Here is a 14,968-nt window from a genome sequence, read left to right on the forward strand (position 1 = left end):
AGCAGGTTCAATTCCGCTGTAACGGCGTCCAAGTGCGATGGTGGCTGCCATTGCTGATAAGCATCGAGAGGTGGATTGGGCACCGACATCGTGTGGTTCAGTGCAGGTGCTGCTCGTGACGAGATAAGCGGCGGTGGCTCAAAATTCTGCCAGTCATCCCTCTGTTCCCTTGCAGGCCGCCGTGTTGGTAGGGTCCTCGACGAATGCTGAGGATGTTGAAGAGGGATTGGGATAGTGTCATTAGTGTTTCTTCGGGCGAAAAGTGAACCTCGAAGTTGCGGTGGGCCGGTTGGTGAAAAGGACTCGTTGTCGTTTGGCAGACCTGTCATAGCCTCTGCGAAAAGATGAAATTGAGACACGTCAGTGAAAGCCTCGGTGGGAGAGCCCCATGTTGTGTGAGGTCGTGGCCGACTGGAGGCGTTGTCGCGGGCCGTAACGCCGAGCGTAGATTCGGGGAAAGTGCGCGATCGTGGTGTTGATGCTGTCTCGAAGTAAGGATTCATAGAAACAGCACGTTGTTGTAGAGGCCGGGAGGACTGCTGTTCTGGTGGCAGCGAGTACGGTTGGTACTGCACGGCGTCTGAGTGATTTGAGGCTGAAGAATGCGCTCGAGGAAAGGTCGCTGGGTCCTGATAAGTAGATTGACCGAACCCGTAGGGAGAGTTCGGCATGCTTCTGGAGTAAGTATGGCGGTGCTGGCTGTTTGTGTCTACGTTCAGGCTGGTCGAGTGCCGTTTTGGTTGATAAGGTTCAGGTCGGAGATGGGTTGACTCCGGTTGCTCTGAAGATTCGCGTCGGAGAAACCCTCGCAACAAGGTTGGCTTGTGAGATCGCTTCTCTGAACCGGATGGCGATGGTGGTAGTGGCTTGTTAAGATTCGAGCCGCTCGTAGGGCATACACTGATCCGCTGCGAGGTTGCTTTGTAGGCGGATGGCTCTGATCGACGGCCATGCTCTTGTTGTTGTGCAGAAGAGGCAGGCATATTTAGCCACAGCTCATTCTCAGTCTGCAAGCGGCTGGAACGGTGATTATGTTGTGCCATGTATTCCTCGTCTTCGTTGTGCGTCGAGCCGCCCTGGAGGTGGAGGATAAGTCGATTGGAGGATAGAACTAGCTTGCTTGTAGACGAGATGTCGTCAAGCTTATAGTTAGACGATGCGGTCGGGATCGTCAGCAGCTGGGCGCCGGGTAGCATCCTAAAGAGAGCTGCTCCGTATGCAGATGTGTCCAAGGCTGAACGCAGGGATGCGCAGACCAGGCCTAAGAGCTTGGTGTTGAATGTGGAGGTGAGGTGCGGCTTGAGGGCGTTGCGCTACTGCACTACTGTAGTATTCGAGTGAGTTTAAACGATGCTAATAGCCGATTCGCAGATCCGATAGCTCCAACTGTTCTATGCTTCCGAAATCCCGGGTGCGTGGTATTGCCAGTGGAACAGGTGCGATACATATGGTTGGCAACCTTAGTGCGGCGTAGCAGAGGGGTGGCGGTGGTCGTCGGGCGCAGGGGTAAGGCGTGAGCTGGTAGATTGCTATGTGTAGATGTCGGAAGGGACAATCCTTACAGAAGGACGTGCAGATTGCTTAAACGGTGCATGTTGAAGTCATACCAACGGGGCCAAGACAGAGAAACTCCAATTGAAGCTCAGATCTGACGGAAATGGATGTGAAATTAGAGGACTCCATATCTGGGTTCATCTGAAAGGATTTTGAGACGCATTGCTGGCCTAACTTTTCAGGCCAAACGCCCAAGCTTCAACGAGGCTCGCCGTCTTCGATACGGGTCCGGCACCTAAGAAACCCTTCCAACGCCCTACGCATTACTGACATGATATTACCGAACAGTAAGCGGTGAGGCTCAAGGCGGTACGTGGTCACTCGACCTTTGTGCAGCCAGCCGCTCGCCTCCCGAGGTCTGCATTCAGCGCGACAGCAAGGAGGGCGCTGAGGGAACGCGCCCAGCGGCAACAATCCTACTCTGAGTATGCAACGAGTCGGGCAGGTGGCAATGGGTAACGGAAGACGCGATCACCAAGGACCATTGAGATGAAAGAGAGTACGCCAGCACTGCCTCCCCTATCTCCTAATTTTAGATAGAGGGCGCGCTAAGCACGAACGTGGCAAGTATTTCGTAGCCGAGGCTGCAACACATCCATGGCATCGGTCCCCTGTCCGCGTGCATCCTCAACCATCACTGTCGCGTCCAGATATCACCACACCTTCTCAGCGGGAACAACAAGAATATTCGAAATGCATGTTTCTCGTGCGTCTTTTCGATCCGTTTCTGGCCCTACCTATATTGTCAAAGCCCGTCTGGGCTGAGCCACATGAACGCACAGGTGCCCAGGTGCTGATGCGCATCAGTGCGAACGGGCGATAACATAGATCAGCTCGGCATTCCATTGTCTCGTGATGCTTTCAGCTGTGGAACAACAAGGAAACATTACTACTGCCTTTTTTTCTTAGTACTGGACCCTAAGGCGCTGGAGAGCGGTACCGAAGGCTTTCGTCGTCGATCCAAGGACAACTTTTTAGTCACGGACCTTGGGCGTGACGCTTATCAACAAGGCAGACTTCGTCTTCATCATCTTCCGCCTTGACATCATCTCTCGCAATGTAAGACAGTTGGCGATGTCGAGCTATGGCGTCACGACGCTGGCCTAATCAAATCAGCCATTTTCACGGAGGACCTGCGTCAAACCCCACAGAAGTTGTTCTAAGTCTGAATTACAGACACTACGTTGTGTCTGATGCCCTTTACCGATTAGCCTGGTGGTGATGTGTATCTGGAGTACTCTTGCGGCCGTCAACAAGATTCAGTGTCCATTATAACTCGGGTTCATCACATGGTGGGCCAGGAAGGGAGCGGTGCACACGTCATTCGCACATAGTGCACCAGAGCTCAACGGACAGTACAGAACTCACAATTCCGACGAGATCGTGCAGCACTTATTAACGAGATCGATTGCGCGCATCGATGCCAGGAAGATCTTTTAAATAAGTGGCAACTGCGCATCTGACAGTACACAAGACCACTACACCGACAATGCACATTCACGTAGCCGCGACACCCGTGGATTCGATTGCTTCAGCCTTGGTATGACATCGAGAACTGTGGATTGTTTTGTTAATCGTTGGGGAGTTCACTCCCATCTAGCCCCTCACTGCCCGGCCTTAGGCCTCCAAGCCAACACTGAAACTCGCCTGGACAGCCGCCTTTTGCCTGAGCTCTGAATACTTTTGCATTGAGGCTGTGGCCGGCAGGGATCGACCTATGCAGAAGTGGAAGTCTGTACAATGGATGAGCGAGACCGGAGTAGGCTTTCAGTTGACGGTGCACATGCCAGATCACAAAGGCCTTACTCCGTAACCTAAAGAGGAAGCTGATTCATATCCGAAGGATGGCATTGCGCAATGTCATGACTGAATTCATATCTAACATCAACCCTGACGCTAATTCGGCACTACCTCCTAGACTTCGGAAATGACTATCTCTGGCTTCTTCTGCACGCGCATGGGCGTCGGCTTGACCACCCCGACCTTCGCCGACCAGGTATCGGACCGATCATCTTCAAGTTGAATGCCTTTCTCGCCATACTCCATTTCCTCAGACCCCTGCAGTCGTCGCGCTAGCATATTTCGTGCTATAATTGCGTACCGTGCGAGCACGAACAGCGCAATCATTCCGCCCGCATAACCCAAGACATGCAGAACAATGCTGGCGTTACCGTGTGCCGGGTTCATCCACTCATACACGTAGAAGCCCTGAGTATACCGCGTGAGGTACGAGAGCCCAAGGTAAATCGACAAGACTCCAAGGACGACGGATAGATGATGCCACGGCTGTGGCTCGGTTGCTGATAGTATGATCTCAGTCGCAGCAAAGACGCTGTTGAGACCATGAACGGAGATGTTTATCCACTGCTCAAACCGGCCAGCTGGCCATCCAGAGTTCATAGTCCCCCAAAAGACAATCGTGACCAAGAACGGGAACGAGGTCATGGTCGAATAGTACATGCTATGCAAGAGCTGCAAGCACTTTGGCCACGTGTGTAACCATGTTCGTTGCCTGAACGCATACATGAATGTGTGTACGCTTGAGACGAGGAAGTAGAAACCGAGCGACCAGAAGGTGAGGTAGGTGAAGAATGAGAATGACTGCCCGATAGCTGCATTGCCTTGTTGGATGGTATAGGATCCTATGTTCACATCTTTGAGTTTGATTGTAGCCGTCTCGTTCGCCAGCCAAGTATAGCATGTTATGATAGTCGTGAAGCAGTATATGCTGAGCAAGGCGCGGATGCATGCGAGGACGACGGGTGAGACGAAGTGCGAACGGACGAAGTTGTATGACGGATCGAAGCCGGCCCTGGGCACCCCCCAGGTTTCGTAGGTGAATAGCTTCATGATTTTTGATATGAGAGTGGAGTTTATGAAAGTAACGAGCGAAGTGCAGATGGCCTGCTATGAACGTATGCAACTCACAACGCAGGGTCTGGAAGGTAGTCGGGTAGCGAGCCGTGTCTCAAGAAAAGGAACAAGTGCATGATATATGGATCAACCGCACGAAACAATACTCAGAGGGCTTCTTACCGCACTGATGTTGCGCAGGATGAATACAGCAAGCCACATGAAGGCCTCAGTTCAGTGAATGCATCCTTTAGCAACGCCACAAGATCCCTATCACATACCAACATCTGCATCACTGCGCTATCGCGATGCAAAAGTCTGTAGTACCAACCAAATACTTTCTAGAGTACCGTGCATTCAAGCCTTACGCCAGCCCTATGGAGTTCAGTACGTGGCCCTCGCGCTGTGATTCCTCAGCCTTCGCAGATGAAGGCTTGTTGTCAGCCCACAGGCGCCTACGGGGCTACCGAGGGCGTTCACACGAATATAGTATGCCTCGCCTAGCTATTCGGTGATCCTGGAATTGGTTATTGTTCAGCTGGGCCAAATGGCGTTAGCGAAGGGGTAGGGTAGCGCCCAAAAGGGTGTGGTGCGGACCGGATAAGTGCTAGTTCGAGCACCAGCCCTACAGTAGCCTTGCTTTTCAGCGCATGCTACGTGCGCCCAGATCGATCGAAGTGTGCGGAGGTCGTGATGCAGCGGACGATGTTTGCATGTATGCAGGAAGTGTATCGCGCATTGTAGTGTGTGTTTGCAGACGATGAGAAGGTGCGATTGGATGATGGGTCTATGCGCTGGCTCCGATGCCGGGCCATGCCGAATGCGCTGCCCTCGGGCCCATGGCACCTGCTCTTGGGCTATGAAACTTCAAAACCAAAAGACCGCGTTTCAGAACCACTACAAATTTTGGTACCATCGCCATCCATCATCTGGTGCTTTGCACATCAATTCACTTCTAGGTCACGGTTCGGTCGTTCACGAGGAGCGCTTCATCTGCATCAGAAGCTGCCATGAGCCGATTTTGATACAGTGTCATTATACGGCTCAATGTAAGAACGCGTTACTGCACCCCCCAAGACTACCACAAGAGTGCGCGTCGCGAGTAATCACGGTCGTGAACGTGAGCGCGGACTTGTCCAAACAGTCGATAGTTTTGTAAGACCCGCATTACTACCATCCAAGCATGTCTCTCTAGTACGAGCTCATCTAATCCGCTGGTTTCTACCCATGCGTACAATCGTGGCTAAGAAAAGCATGCTAAGGCGTCTCTCGCGCGTTTGCTAAGAAATCCCGTAAAGGAGCTCGACCCTCCTTGACAACACGACTACCCCAGTGTAGTTCGTCAATTGTCAGACTCTTCTACATCAACCCAGATACCCTTCTCCTCACATACGTTGCGGAGCTCATCCAACTTCGCTCGGACAGCGGGAAGCCCTTTCAGACATGGAAGACAGGTCAGCTTCAGGGTACCCAACTCAGGCCAGAAGGCGTCTGCAGCCATTTCCAGAAGCTTGATGGCCACTTGAGAGGAACACTCATTCATTTTGAGCGTCTCCAAGGACTTCGGAAAGTGGTTCAGCAATGTCTCATAATTCGCATGCCAAGCATCTTGGATTAGATTCTGGTCGACTTCCAAGTATCGGAGATGGTGAAACTCACGGAGGTCACCGAGAAACACGCCTGCTGTGTTGGAACCTCCAGAGCCAGTGAGGATGAGGCGTCTCAACGAAGCCTTGTGCGAAAGCAGCCACCCCCACAACATGGCGTTCCATCTATCGTCACTGTCAAATGATTTGACGTACAGGGCCATGTTGATCGTGTACTCGAAAACTTCTAAGTTCTTGCAGAGTTGAAGCAAGCGAAACGTCTTCCAGCCCGCGATGTAGCATCTAATCAGACGAATAGCTGTGACCGATAGCTTTTCAGGATAACAAATATTGCGCAATATCTGGTCTGTGATAGTCATGTCGAAGAAGGCGAGTTCTTTCAGGCTTGGTAACCTCATCAAGTTGCAGCAGCTCGTAGTGAGTTCGCAGTTCGTGATTTGTCGAAGATGCAATGTGCTGAGCAACTTGAAAGAAGTCACCGACGCTAAGTCTGACCACAGGCATGTGAGATCGCCACTGAGATCGATAGACTCCAGTCCAGACAGAAACGTCAACAGAAGGGCGACTACTGCCGGCTCATACCTATCTTGCACCTGACGCAGCCACAAGTTCCTGGTTGTCATGGTCAAACCGGGCATATAGTAAATGGTCTTTTTCATCCTTTCGATAATGGCTGCGGTGAAGATATCGGCAGGAAGTATGTTGATGTAGTTGTGATGCCGATCAATCGAAATCGTCTTGAAGCCTGAGGCATACATTTGGACAATGCTCGCAGTTGTACCATGTGATAGATTGTACAAGTGGTAGATGAGACGAGCAAGAACGCGGTCTGGGTTTGCCTTGGGGTCGGCCCCTGGGCCTGAGCGTAATGCGATAGGGTTGTTGATCCATTTTGTCGTGCGAACAGTACCAAGAAAGTGTCTGGCGGTCAAGGCGAACGCGTCCAGAGTAATTTTGTCGTTATGGAGAGGAAGGAGGATTATCAACAGGATCTCGTCGGGCAGACCATCAAGCTTGGGTTGAGCTTGCCGAAGTACCTCCTTAGATACGCCTCCAGATTTGTCCACGACCTCGACCATGAGACTACGCGATGAGGGGATCGGAACTTCTTTCGGCTCGTTGGATCGGTACTTGGATTTTGGCGGGCCACGACGTCTAGATGTACGCTTTCCAAATGGGTGGCAGACCTTGCGCCTGTTGGACATGTCGAGCTAGGAATGCTAGAAGTTGACATGTCAGCTATCCGCACACGTGTAGTGGGCGGAAGGTAACATACCAAGGCTTGGGTCTTCAAGAGAGCTATAGAGACGCGCAGATCTTGTTTGTTAATCCGGAAAGCTATGTGAGACGTCAATAAAGGCCCAGAGAGCTGCCGATCTTGCCTACTACTCACAGTGAGGTCTTCCAGGATCGTATGTCGGAGTACTAGAGGCACAGTAGAACTCGATCTGTGTTCAGAATACTGAGACTCCGATGATGTGTTTCCGGGGGTTGTGCGTAGTGATAGGCACTCGTGTCGGTTCTGTATCGCGTCTGCGTACTGCATCTGTCAACGTTTGTTACGCACGAGCCTGAAAGCCTTTCGATCCGAGCTATGCAGCGGGGGTAACTTACGAGCCAATTTACCGGATACCCGTCTAACAATCGTGGACGACGACTGATGTATAGTATTGGTGGGGTAGTGGAGGGAGCGAGTTTATACGCAGTGGGCGGGAGCTCGGGCGTCGAGATACGCTAACTCCCGGAGCGCCGCCTACGCAACGACGAGGCTGATCGGACAAGCTTCTTACTGTGATGAAGCTCTCCTGAGTCTCCCTATATTCCAGACCGAGCCTGAGTAGATCTCTTAAGCCAGCTGCAATACGAGCTATACCGACGTGCATCAAGCTAGAACGTGACCGACGGAGGAGCTACGCGAACCGACGCTTCAGCCGACCCTTTCCCTCACAGCAACAAGCGCGAACATCCCTCACAGCAAGGGCCCCTGAGACTTGACCATCCACAGCAGAGCATTGGCTGAAGGAGACATCGACGGCGCCTCTGATAAGTGCATCACCCTGTTTCTCGTGGTAGAGCGACCAGTCGTGCTGACCAGACTACAGCTTGCCGACGGACATGCCTCCTATAGCGATCTTAGGTGCACTACCACGCCTTCCAGTGGAGCGCCCTTTTGATGGCACTCGACGACGCCAGACCTGGTGTGCTGACGGCAGTGGCAGCCTCCTCCGACGCTCATCGACCGGCAGAAGACCCAACTACCCTCCCCGCGCGACAGCTATACCAGACGCTGGACGACACCCGATGCGCCCACGAAGCTAGCATCGGTACCGAACACAACGAGACGATGTTTGTCCTCTCGATGCAGGTTACGGACAAAGGGCTTGGAAAAGGGGGAGCATGACGCCTCAATGGGACCTGAGGCAACCCCGAACCGACTGTATCACACTTTCGCCGTCGGTCCATCATATTGCATGTCCAGTCGTCGTATCCTGGTATGTCGATACAGATGGTGCGATATCCGCCGCCTACCTGGCAATCGCTGGATCCCAACTCTTTTTGTCTTACGGATACCTCTCAAGATGGCAGATAGCCTACCATAATACCAGGACTCAGGCGAGCACCTCAAGTATGCAGGAGTAGAAAGGTACCCATTGCCGTCGCTGAAATGCTGCTGCGAGCCGATCTCTTTTCCACAACACCAAACGAACAAGAAAGCAAGAGCAGGTCTATGGAGGGGCAGCGATAAGTGCTAGCGAAGCGGATGGCCGCAAAGAATTCCAGAAGGAGCTTTCGGTCGGGAGAATCCCGACAGCGTCATACCCCAAGCGAGAGCTGTAGAGATGATGAAGTTACAAACTTCGTGGAGACGGGCGAAGTTTGAAGTGGAAGTGGAAGTGTCTTCGGGCCGCGCACGGGCCACACCCCACCAAACTTCGGACGCGTCTCCTCAGCCAACTTGCCATTCATCTTCGGTGTCTTGGCTGCAATGCTAGATAACGTTCGTGGTAAAGAGATATACTCGACAGGGCTTGGAGGACGCGCAACATGGGCACAATCTCCGGTTGTCCAGACGTGGAGCTGCTTGTCAGAGTCTGCACCAAATCGACGCGACCGACCTCCCTCGTTCCTACCTGGGTAGTTCTTGTCAGCCAGGAGCCAACGCCGATATTGAGCCAGTAATCCAGCGCGTCTCTCTATCCATCGATCATCGACCTCTCCGTCTGTATCTGTGGAACGGACAGCCTACCAGACTCAGCAGAAGCGGGGTTATGCGCAGCTCTACTATGTCCCAGCGGCGCGTAGCAGACGAGCTGGCATCCCGCGGTTCGGCCACGCTCAGGTGGATGACACTTCGCGTTCTCTTCCATTGTCTACGCGCATTCCGCAGGCAGTGTAGGGTTGCATCAGGCGCGAACGGTGGATCTAGAGAGAGGGAGCACGGTAAGCCGATCTGCTTCAGGAGACCGCGAGGAAATTGAGTTTAGGAATGCACGTATGCGTTACAAGTATATGAGAAGAACGCTTCTCGAATGATGCGCGGCGGGAGACGTCTAGTGTGACAGTCCTTCGAGCCCTACTCAAGTCGCTGCGTTGACAGAAGGGCTTTGAAAGGTCCGATCACGCTATGTATGGGTAGCGTCGAGGGCGGACGGAGGCGACCTTGGAAACACGTTGGTGCACCGTGCACCAGCGATACTGCTCCAGATGAAGAAAAAGAAACGTCACGGCAACTGGGTCCACAGTGCGTTTACCGAAACCCTACAAAACATTTGTTCAGATCTTCCCAAAAGCACAGCAGTTGCTCAGGGATCCTACGCGTCGGCCTTACGAGTTCAGCGCGCGGTCAATCTCTCGTGAGGCCAGACTCAATTCTTGTCCTATCCTACTTATCTGCCTGCTGGAAGAGACTGTTGTGCAAGCTCTCCACGCAGACGGAATAGGGACATCCCGCCAGAAGCAGTAAACTGGGTCTTACAGACGCACACATCGCGATGGACTGCTGTGGTGGCAAGACCTTCTTACACTTCTAGCCAGACCTTCATTGACATGAAATTCGGGATACTATATTTGCAGCAAGCAAATGCTTGACGGGTGCGTAGGACTCGATATGGGTCGAGTCAAACTTGGCGCTGCCGCAGACCCAATGTCACGAAGTTCGTCGTATCTAGTTTTTGGAGCCCTTTATGGCGTTGAGTCAACGGATTGAAGAACTCAACTTCACTATGCGCCACTCAGATTGAGGATGACCTGTGCGTCGCAGCGCCCTTGTCAAGCTTAGTCTTGATGAACAGCTCATCCACACAAACGATCCTCGTGTTCCGTTCTGCCATGTCCAGCCTTTTAGAAGAGTCGCAATAGATCGTCTTGCGAGGCTCGTGTGTCATCGGTGAGCTGACAGGAATATGCGCTACGTCATGTCGAAGATGATCTGTGACAATATCTGGTCGATTTGAATTGGTGACATGGGATGGCCATGCTAGGCGCAGGCTTAGGATTCTACCCACGGAAGTTTGTCGCGCAACACACCACCACGAGTCCTGGAGCAGAACATCATAAAATCAAGTAACACGATGAGGATCGTATACATTGCGGTTTCTAGACGATGGAATTATCGTCTGGTGTCTTTTGCTCATACTAACGCAATCTAGACACGCAGACTACATACGAAACAGATTGCGATGCCAAATGCACTAAACCCCAAGGGCCGAGCTAATAGTCTTAAGCCCTGGAGCAGGCCGCCGCAGCTCACAATCCCAGCGATCCCGCAAGCTGGCCACCTTATCTTGGCGGCTGGTTCTCGACGTGACCCTTTAACTTCAAAACAGGCTAGGCTGATCATGCGCGTCCTTGTGGCCTCATCAACCCGTGGGGTTCTCACAACATTCCGGTCAGAGTCGTTCCAACCCACCTCGGTCGTTCCTGCAGGCCCCTCCGACGACAAACGTCGCGTTGCGCGATCGCGACTGTGTTTGTTAACGCACCCCGCGTGGTGTTCAGGCTCAGGGTTGTTTTTCTGCGCTCTGAAGTCTTTCCCGCGCAACGATGCTTCAGAGAAGCCCTTTCCACGGATGAAAGCGCATTGGCCCACACTTCACTCAACATCGACGCAGATGCACTCGCAACATAGCTAGTCGCTTCGCGTAACCGACAAATATTCCTTGGCCCTTTGTATCATACAAACAGCAAACTGCATATAGTGTTTGACATTATCAGCGACTAGCATTACATCAAGATGTCCGAGGTAAGTTGTCATAGAGCCCCAACACTACTGGGCTTGACCTACCAGCTGTCTAATCAGAGCTGACTGAATGCAGTCGCCAGCCGGTACGTCACCGGATCGCGACGGCATATATCCATCAAATGGCCAGACATACGACAAGTACCATTTCCAGGAAAAGAACGTTCACATGGATGACATTGAGTTGGACGATGAAGAGGAGGATGAGGACATAGATCAGCTCATCGAAGATCTAGAGTCACAAGATGGCGAAAACGCCGACTACGAAGAGGAAGAAGCGCAACAACCAGGCGGCGCACGCCTCATCCCAGAAGAACTTCTACAGACTGACACGCGCATTGGCTTGACGTCCGCAGAGGTACTCATACGGCGGAAGAAATTTGGCGAAAACAAAATGAAAGGTACTTATGCTTCTTTCTCACCATCAGCACTTGCTCACCATATGCAGAGGAGTCAACGAACAACTGGGTCAAATTTCTGATGTTCTTTGTCGGACCAATCCAATTTGTCATGGAAGCGGCTGCCATTCTCGCTGCAGGACTCCAGGACTGGGTCGACTTTGGTGTCATCTGCGGCTTGCTCCTCCTAAATGCGAGTGTAGGCTTCATCCAAGAGTACCAGGCTGGCTCCATCGTGGAAGAACTGAAGAAGACGCTGGCCCTCAAGGCTACTGTATTACGCGACGGCACTTTGATTGAGATCGAAGCATCTGACGTGGTGCCTGGCGACATTCTGCAAGTCGAGGAGGGCGTCATCGTTCCAGCTGATGGGCGCATCGTTACGGAGAATGCGTTCGTGCAGGTTGATCAATCTTCGATCACTGGAGAATCATTGGCTGTCGACAAGCACCGAGGAGATACGTGCTACGCATCTTCTGCAGTCAAGCGCGGCGAGGCTTTCGTTGTGATTACAGCTACCGGCGATTCGACGTTTGTTGGGCGTGCAGCATCGCTCGTTGCAAGCGCTTCCAGCGGGCCCGGTCACTTCACCCAGGTACTGCACGGCATTGGAACGATTCTGTTGGTTTTGGTCATCGTTTCATTGCTGGTTGTCTGGATAAGCTCTTTCTATCGATCAAACGACATCGTCACTATCCTCCGGTTCACACTCGCGATAACGATCGTCGGAGTGCCTGTCGGTCTTCCTGCTGTTGTAACGACGACTATGGCAGTCGGTGCGGCTTACCTAGCCAAGAAGCAAGCTATCGTGCAGAAGCTCTCGGCCATTGAATCGCTTGCTGGTGTCGAGATCTTGTGCTCTGACAAAACTGGAACGCTGACAAAGAACAAGCTTTCTCTAGCTGAACCATATACTGTACCAGGGGTTGATCCGGAAGACCTAATGCTTACTGCCTGCTTGGCCGCATCAAGGAAGAAGAAAGGCATCGATGCCATCGACAAGGCTTTCCTCAAGTCTCTACGCCACTATCCGCGCGCTAAATACGTGCTCAGCAAGTACAAAGCCATCCGTTTTCATCCATTCGACCCAGTATCCAAGAAAGTTCAGGCAGTCGTCGAGTCGCCCCAAGGTGAGCGCATAACATGCGTCAAGGGCGCTCCACTTTTCGTGCTTCGGACTGTTGAGGAAGACGGTGAACTTCCAGAGCATGTCGTAGACTCGTACAAGAACAAGGTCGCGGAGTTTGCTACGCGCGGCTTTCGCTCGCTTGGTGTTGCTCGCAAGCGCGAAGATGAGCGCTGGGAAATTTTGGGCATTATGCCATGCTCAGATCCTCCGCGTCACGACACGTATCGCACGATCAACGAAGCGAAGTCACTGGGTCTTTCCATCAAGATGCTGACTGGTGATGCCGTTGGCATCGCGCGAGAGACGTCGCGTCAGCTCGGCTTAGGTAAGGATATAACTATCTCGACGCGTAACACTTGGCTGACTCTAGACATAGGCACTAACATCTTTGATGCTGAGAAGCTCGGTCTGAGCGGTGGCGGCGAAATGCCTGGTTCGGAGTTCTATGACTTCGTTGAAGGTGCAGATGGCTTTGCAGAAGTGTTCCCACAGCACAAATACAACGTTGTAGAGATTCTGCAGCAGAGAGGATACCTTGTCGCGATGACTGGCGATGGCGTGAACGATGCGCCTTCGTTGAAGAAGGCAGATACTGGCATTGCCGTGCAAGGCGCTTCTGACGCCGCCTGCTCCGCTGCCGATATTGTGTTCCTGGCTCCTGGTCTCTCCGCGATCATCGACGCGCTGAAGACCTCGCGTCAAATCTTCCATCGCATGTATGCTTATGTCGTCTACCGCATCGCCTTGTCGCTGCACCTGGAAATATTCTTGGGTCTTTGGATCGCTATTCTCAACGAAAGCCTGAACCTACAGTTGGTAGTGTTCATCGCAATCTTTGCTGATATCGGTAAGCACCACTTCTGCATTCTTCATGCACGAGCTAATCGAACGTAGCGACGCTGGCTATCGCCTATGATAACGCGCCATACAGCCGGACTCCTGTCAAATGGAATCTCCCCAAACTCTGGGGAATGTCGATCCTCCTTGGCGTCATCCTCGCTGTAGGCACCTGGATCACGATGACAACGATGCTGCCTTACCTCACAGGCGAGCAACAGGGCGTCGAAGGTGGCATTGTCCAGAACCATGGCCAGCGTGACCCTATTCTATTCCTCGAGATCACACTGACTGAGAATTGGCTTATTTTCATCACCCGCGCCAACGGTCCATTCTGGTCATCCATCCCTTCATGGCAGCTAGCTGGCGCGATTCTGGTCGTCGACATTCTCGCCACATGCTTCACCATCTTTGGCTGGTTTGTGGGAGGGAGAACGAACATTGTTGCCGTGGTCCGTGTTTGGGCCTTTTCTTTCGGCATCTTCTGCATCATGGCGGGAGTGTATTATATCTTACAGGGTAGTCAAGGCTTTGATAATCTCATGCATGGAAAGCTTCTCAAGAGGAAACAGAAGCAGAGAAACCTTGAGGACTTCGGTAAGCACAATGGGATGTCTGCATTTGACAGTAGACAATTACTAACGCTATCTAGTGGTTTCGCTGCAACGCGTGTCGACACAGCACGAGAAGACGACGTACCATGAGAAGACGAAATAGAATTTCGGTCTTGACGGTGGGTTGCAACCACGTCAGCGATCCAGCGTCACGCTGTAATGCGGATGGTTTGATCTTCTTGGCATGGACGTAGGGGATAGTAGGAGGCGTTTGGTTGTACGGGCGGCAATATCGATATTCAGTCATCTTCAAAGTATACCATCTTGGGCGACTTGTATTCATATTTCATTAGGAAGGGAGCCGGAGAGCTGGAGGTTGTAGAACTTGGTATAAGCACAGTAGAGACGACGATGTTCGCAACATCTTGCGATGCATCATACTGCTGTAACGCAAGGCATTTCATTACTTCTCCAAAGTTCGTATCATACCCTTGAGTGCTTTCATCAGGCTAGCCAACAGTAGCTTGGGCGACCAGTCAAGACGGCGCGTCGGACATGCAGGAACACAATCCTAGAAGCAGGCAGCTCGGCGCATGTTAAACAGCTTAGTAATTTCTAAATAGCTGTCCTAGTACAGTAGCGACAAAGCTCTAAGTTTCGAAATGGTGCAATGAAATGTATTGTATCGGGTTTTGGGGCAGGCACTCGCGGTGACGTCGCTTGCCAGCATCACCCCACCTTCGGCATTGGGCCACGCGCGGCATCTTGGTAATCACGAAACACAGTAAGACATAACC

At 52.3% G+C, this 14,968-nt stretch overlaps 3 protein-coding genes across 3 annotated transcripts; 1 reads left to right on the forward strand and 2 right to left on the reverse strand.

Annotated features, from left to right (window-relative positions):
* Positions 1-3,468: 3,468 nt before the first annotated feature.
* Positions 3,469-4,404, reverse strand: J4E85_008291 (uncharacterized protein; the record flags this gene model as incomplete). Its single annotated transcript, XM_051472517.1, has 1 exon — positions 3,469-4,404. The coding sequence occupies one exon, from the start codon at positions 4,402-4,404 to the stop codon at positions 3,469-3,471; it is 936 nt and encodes a 311-aa protein (XP_051323982.1).
* A 1,345-nt stretch (positions 4,405-5,749) lies between these two features.
* Positions 5,750-7,219, reverse strand: J4E85_008292 (uncharacterized protein; the record flags this gene model as incomplete). The annotated part of the gene is made up of 1 exon (XM_051472518.1): positions 5,750-7,219. The coding sequence occupies one exon, from the start codon at positions 7,217-7,219 to the stop codon at positions 5,750-5,752; it is 1,470 nt and encodes a 489-aa protein (XP_051323983.1).
* A 4,028-nt stretch (positions 7,220-11,247) lies between these two features.
* Positions 11,248-14,334, forward strand: PMA1 (plasma membrane H+-ATPase; the record flags this gene model as incomplete). The annotated part of the gene is made up of 6 exons (XM_051472519.1): positions 11,248-11,256; positions 11,330-11,654; positions 11,702-13,105; positions 13,157-13,627; positions 13,675-14,214; positions 14,270-14,334. 6 exons carry the CDS (start codon positions 11,248-11,250, stop codon positions 14,332-14,334), a joined length of 2,814 nt encoding a protein of 937 aa, XP_051323984.1.
* Between the last annotated feature and the right edge of the window lie 634 nt (positions 14,335-14,968).

Source organism: Alternaria conjuncta (assembly GCF_024043145.1).
Source record: "Alternaria conjuncta strain BMP 0040 chromosome Unknown scaffold_12, whole genome shotgun sequence".
In the NCBI taxonomy this organism is placed as follows: Eukaryota; Fungi; Ascomycota; class Dothideomycetes; order Pleosporales; family Pleosporaceae; genus Alternaria; species Alternaria conjuncta.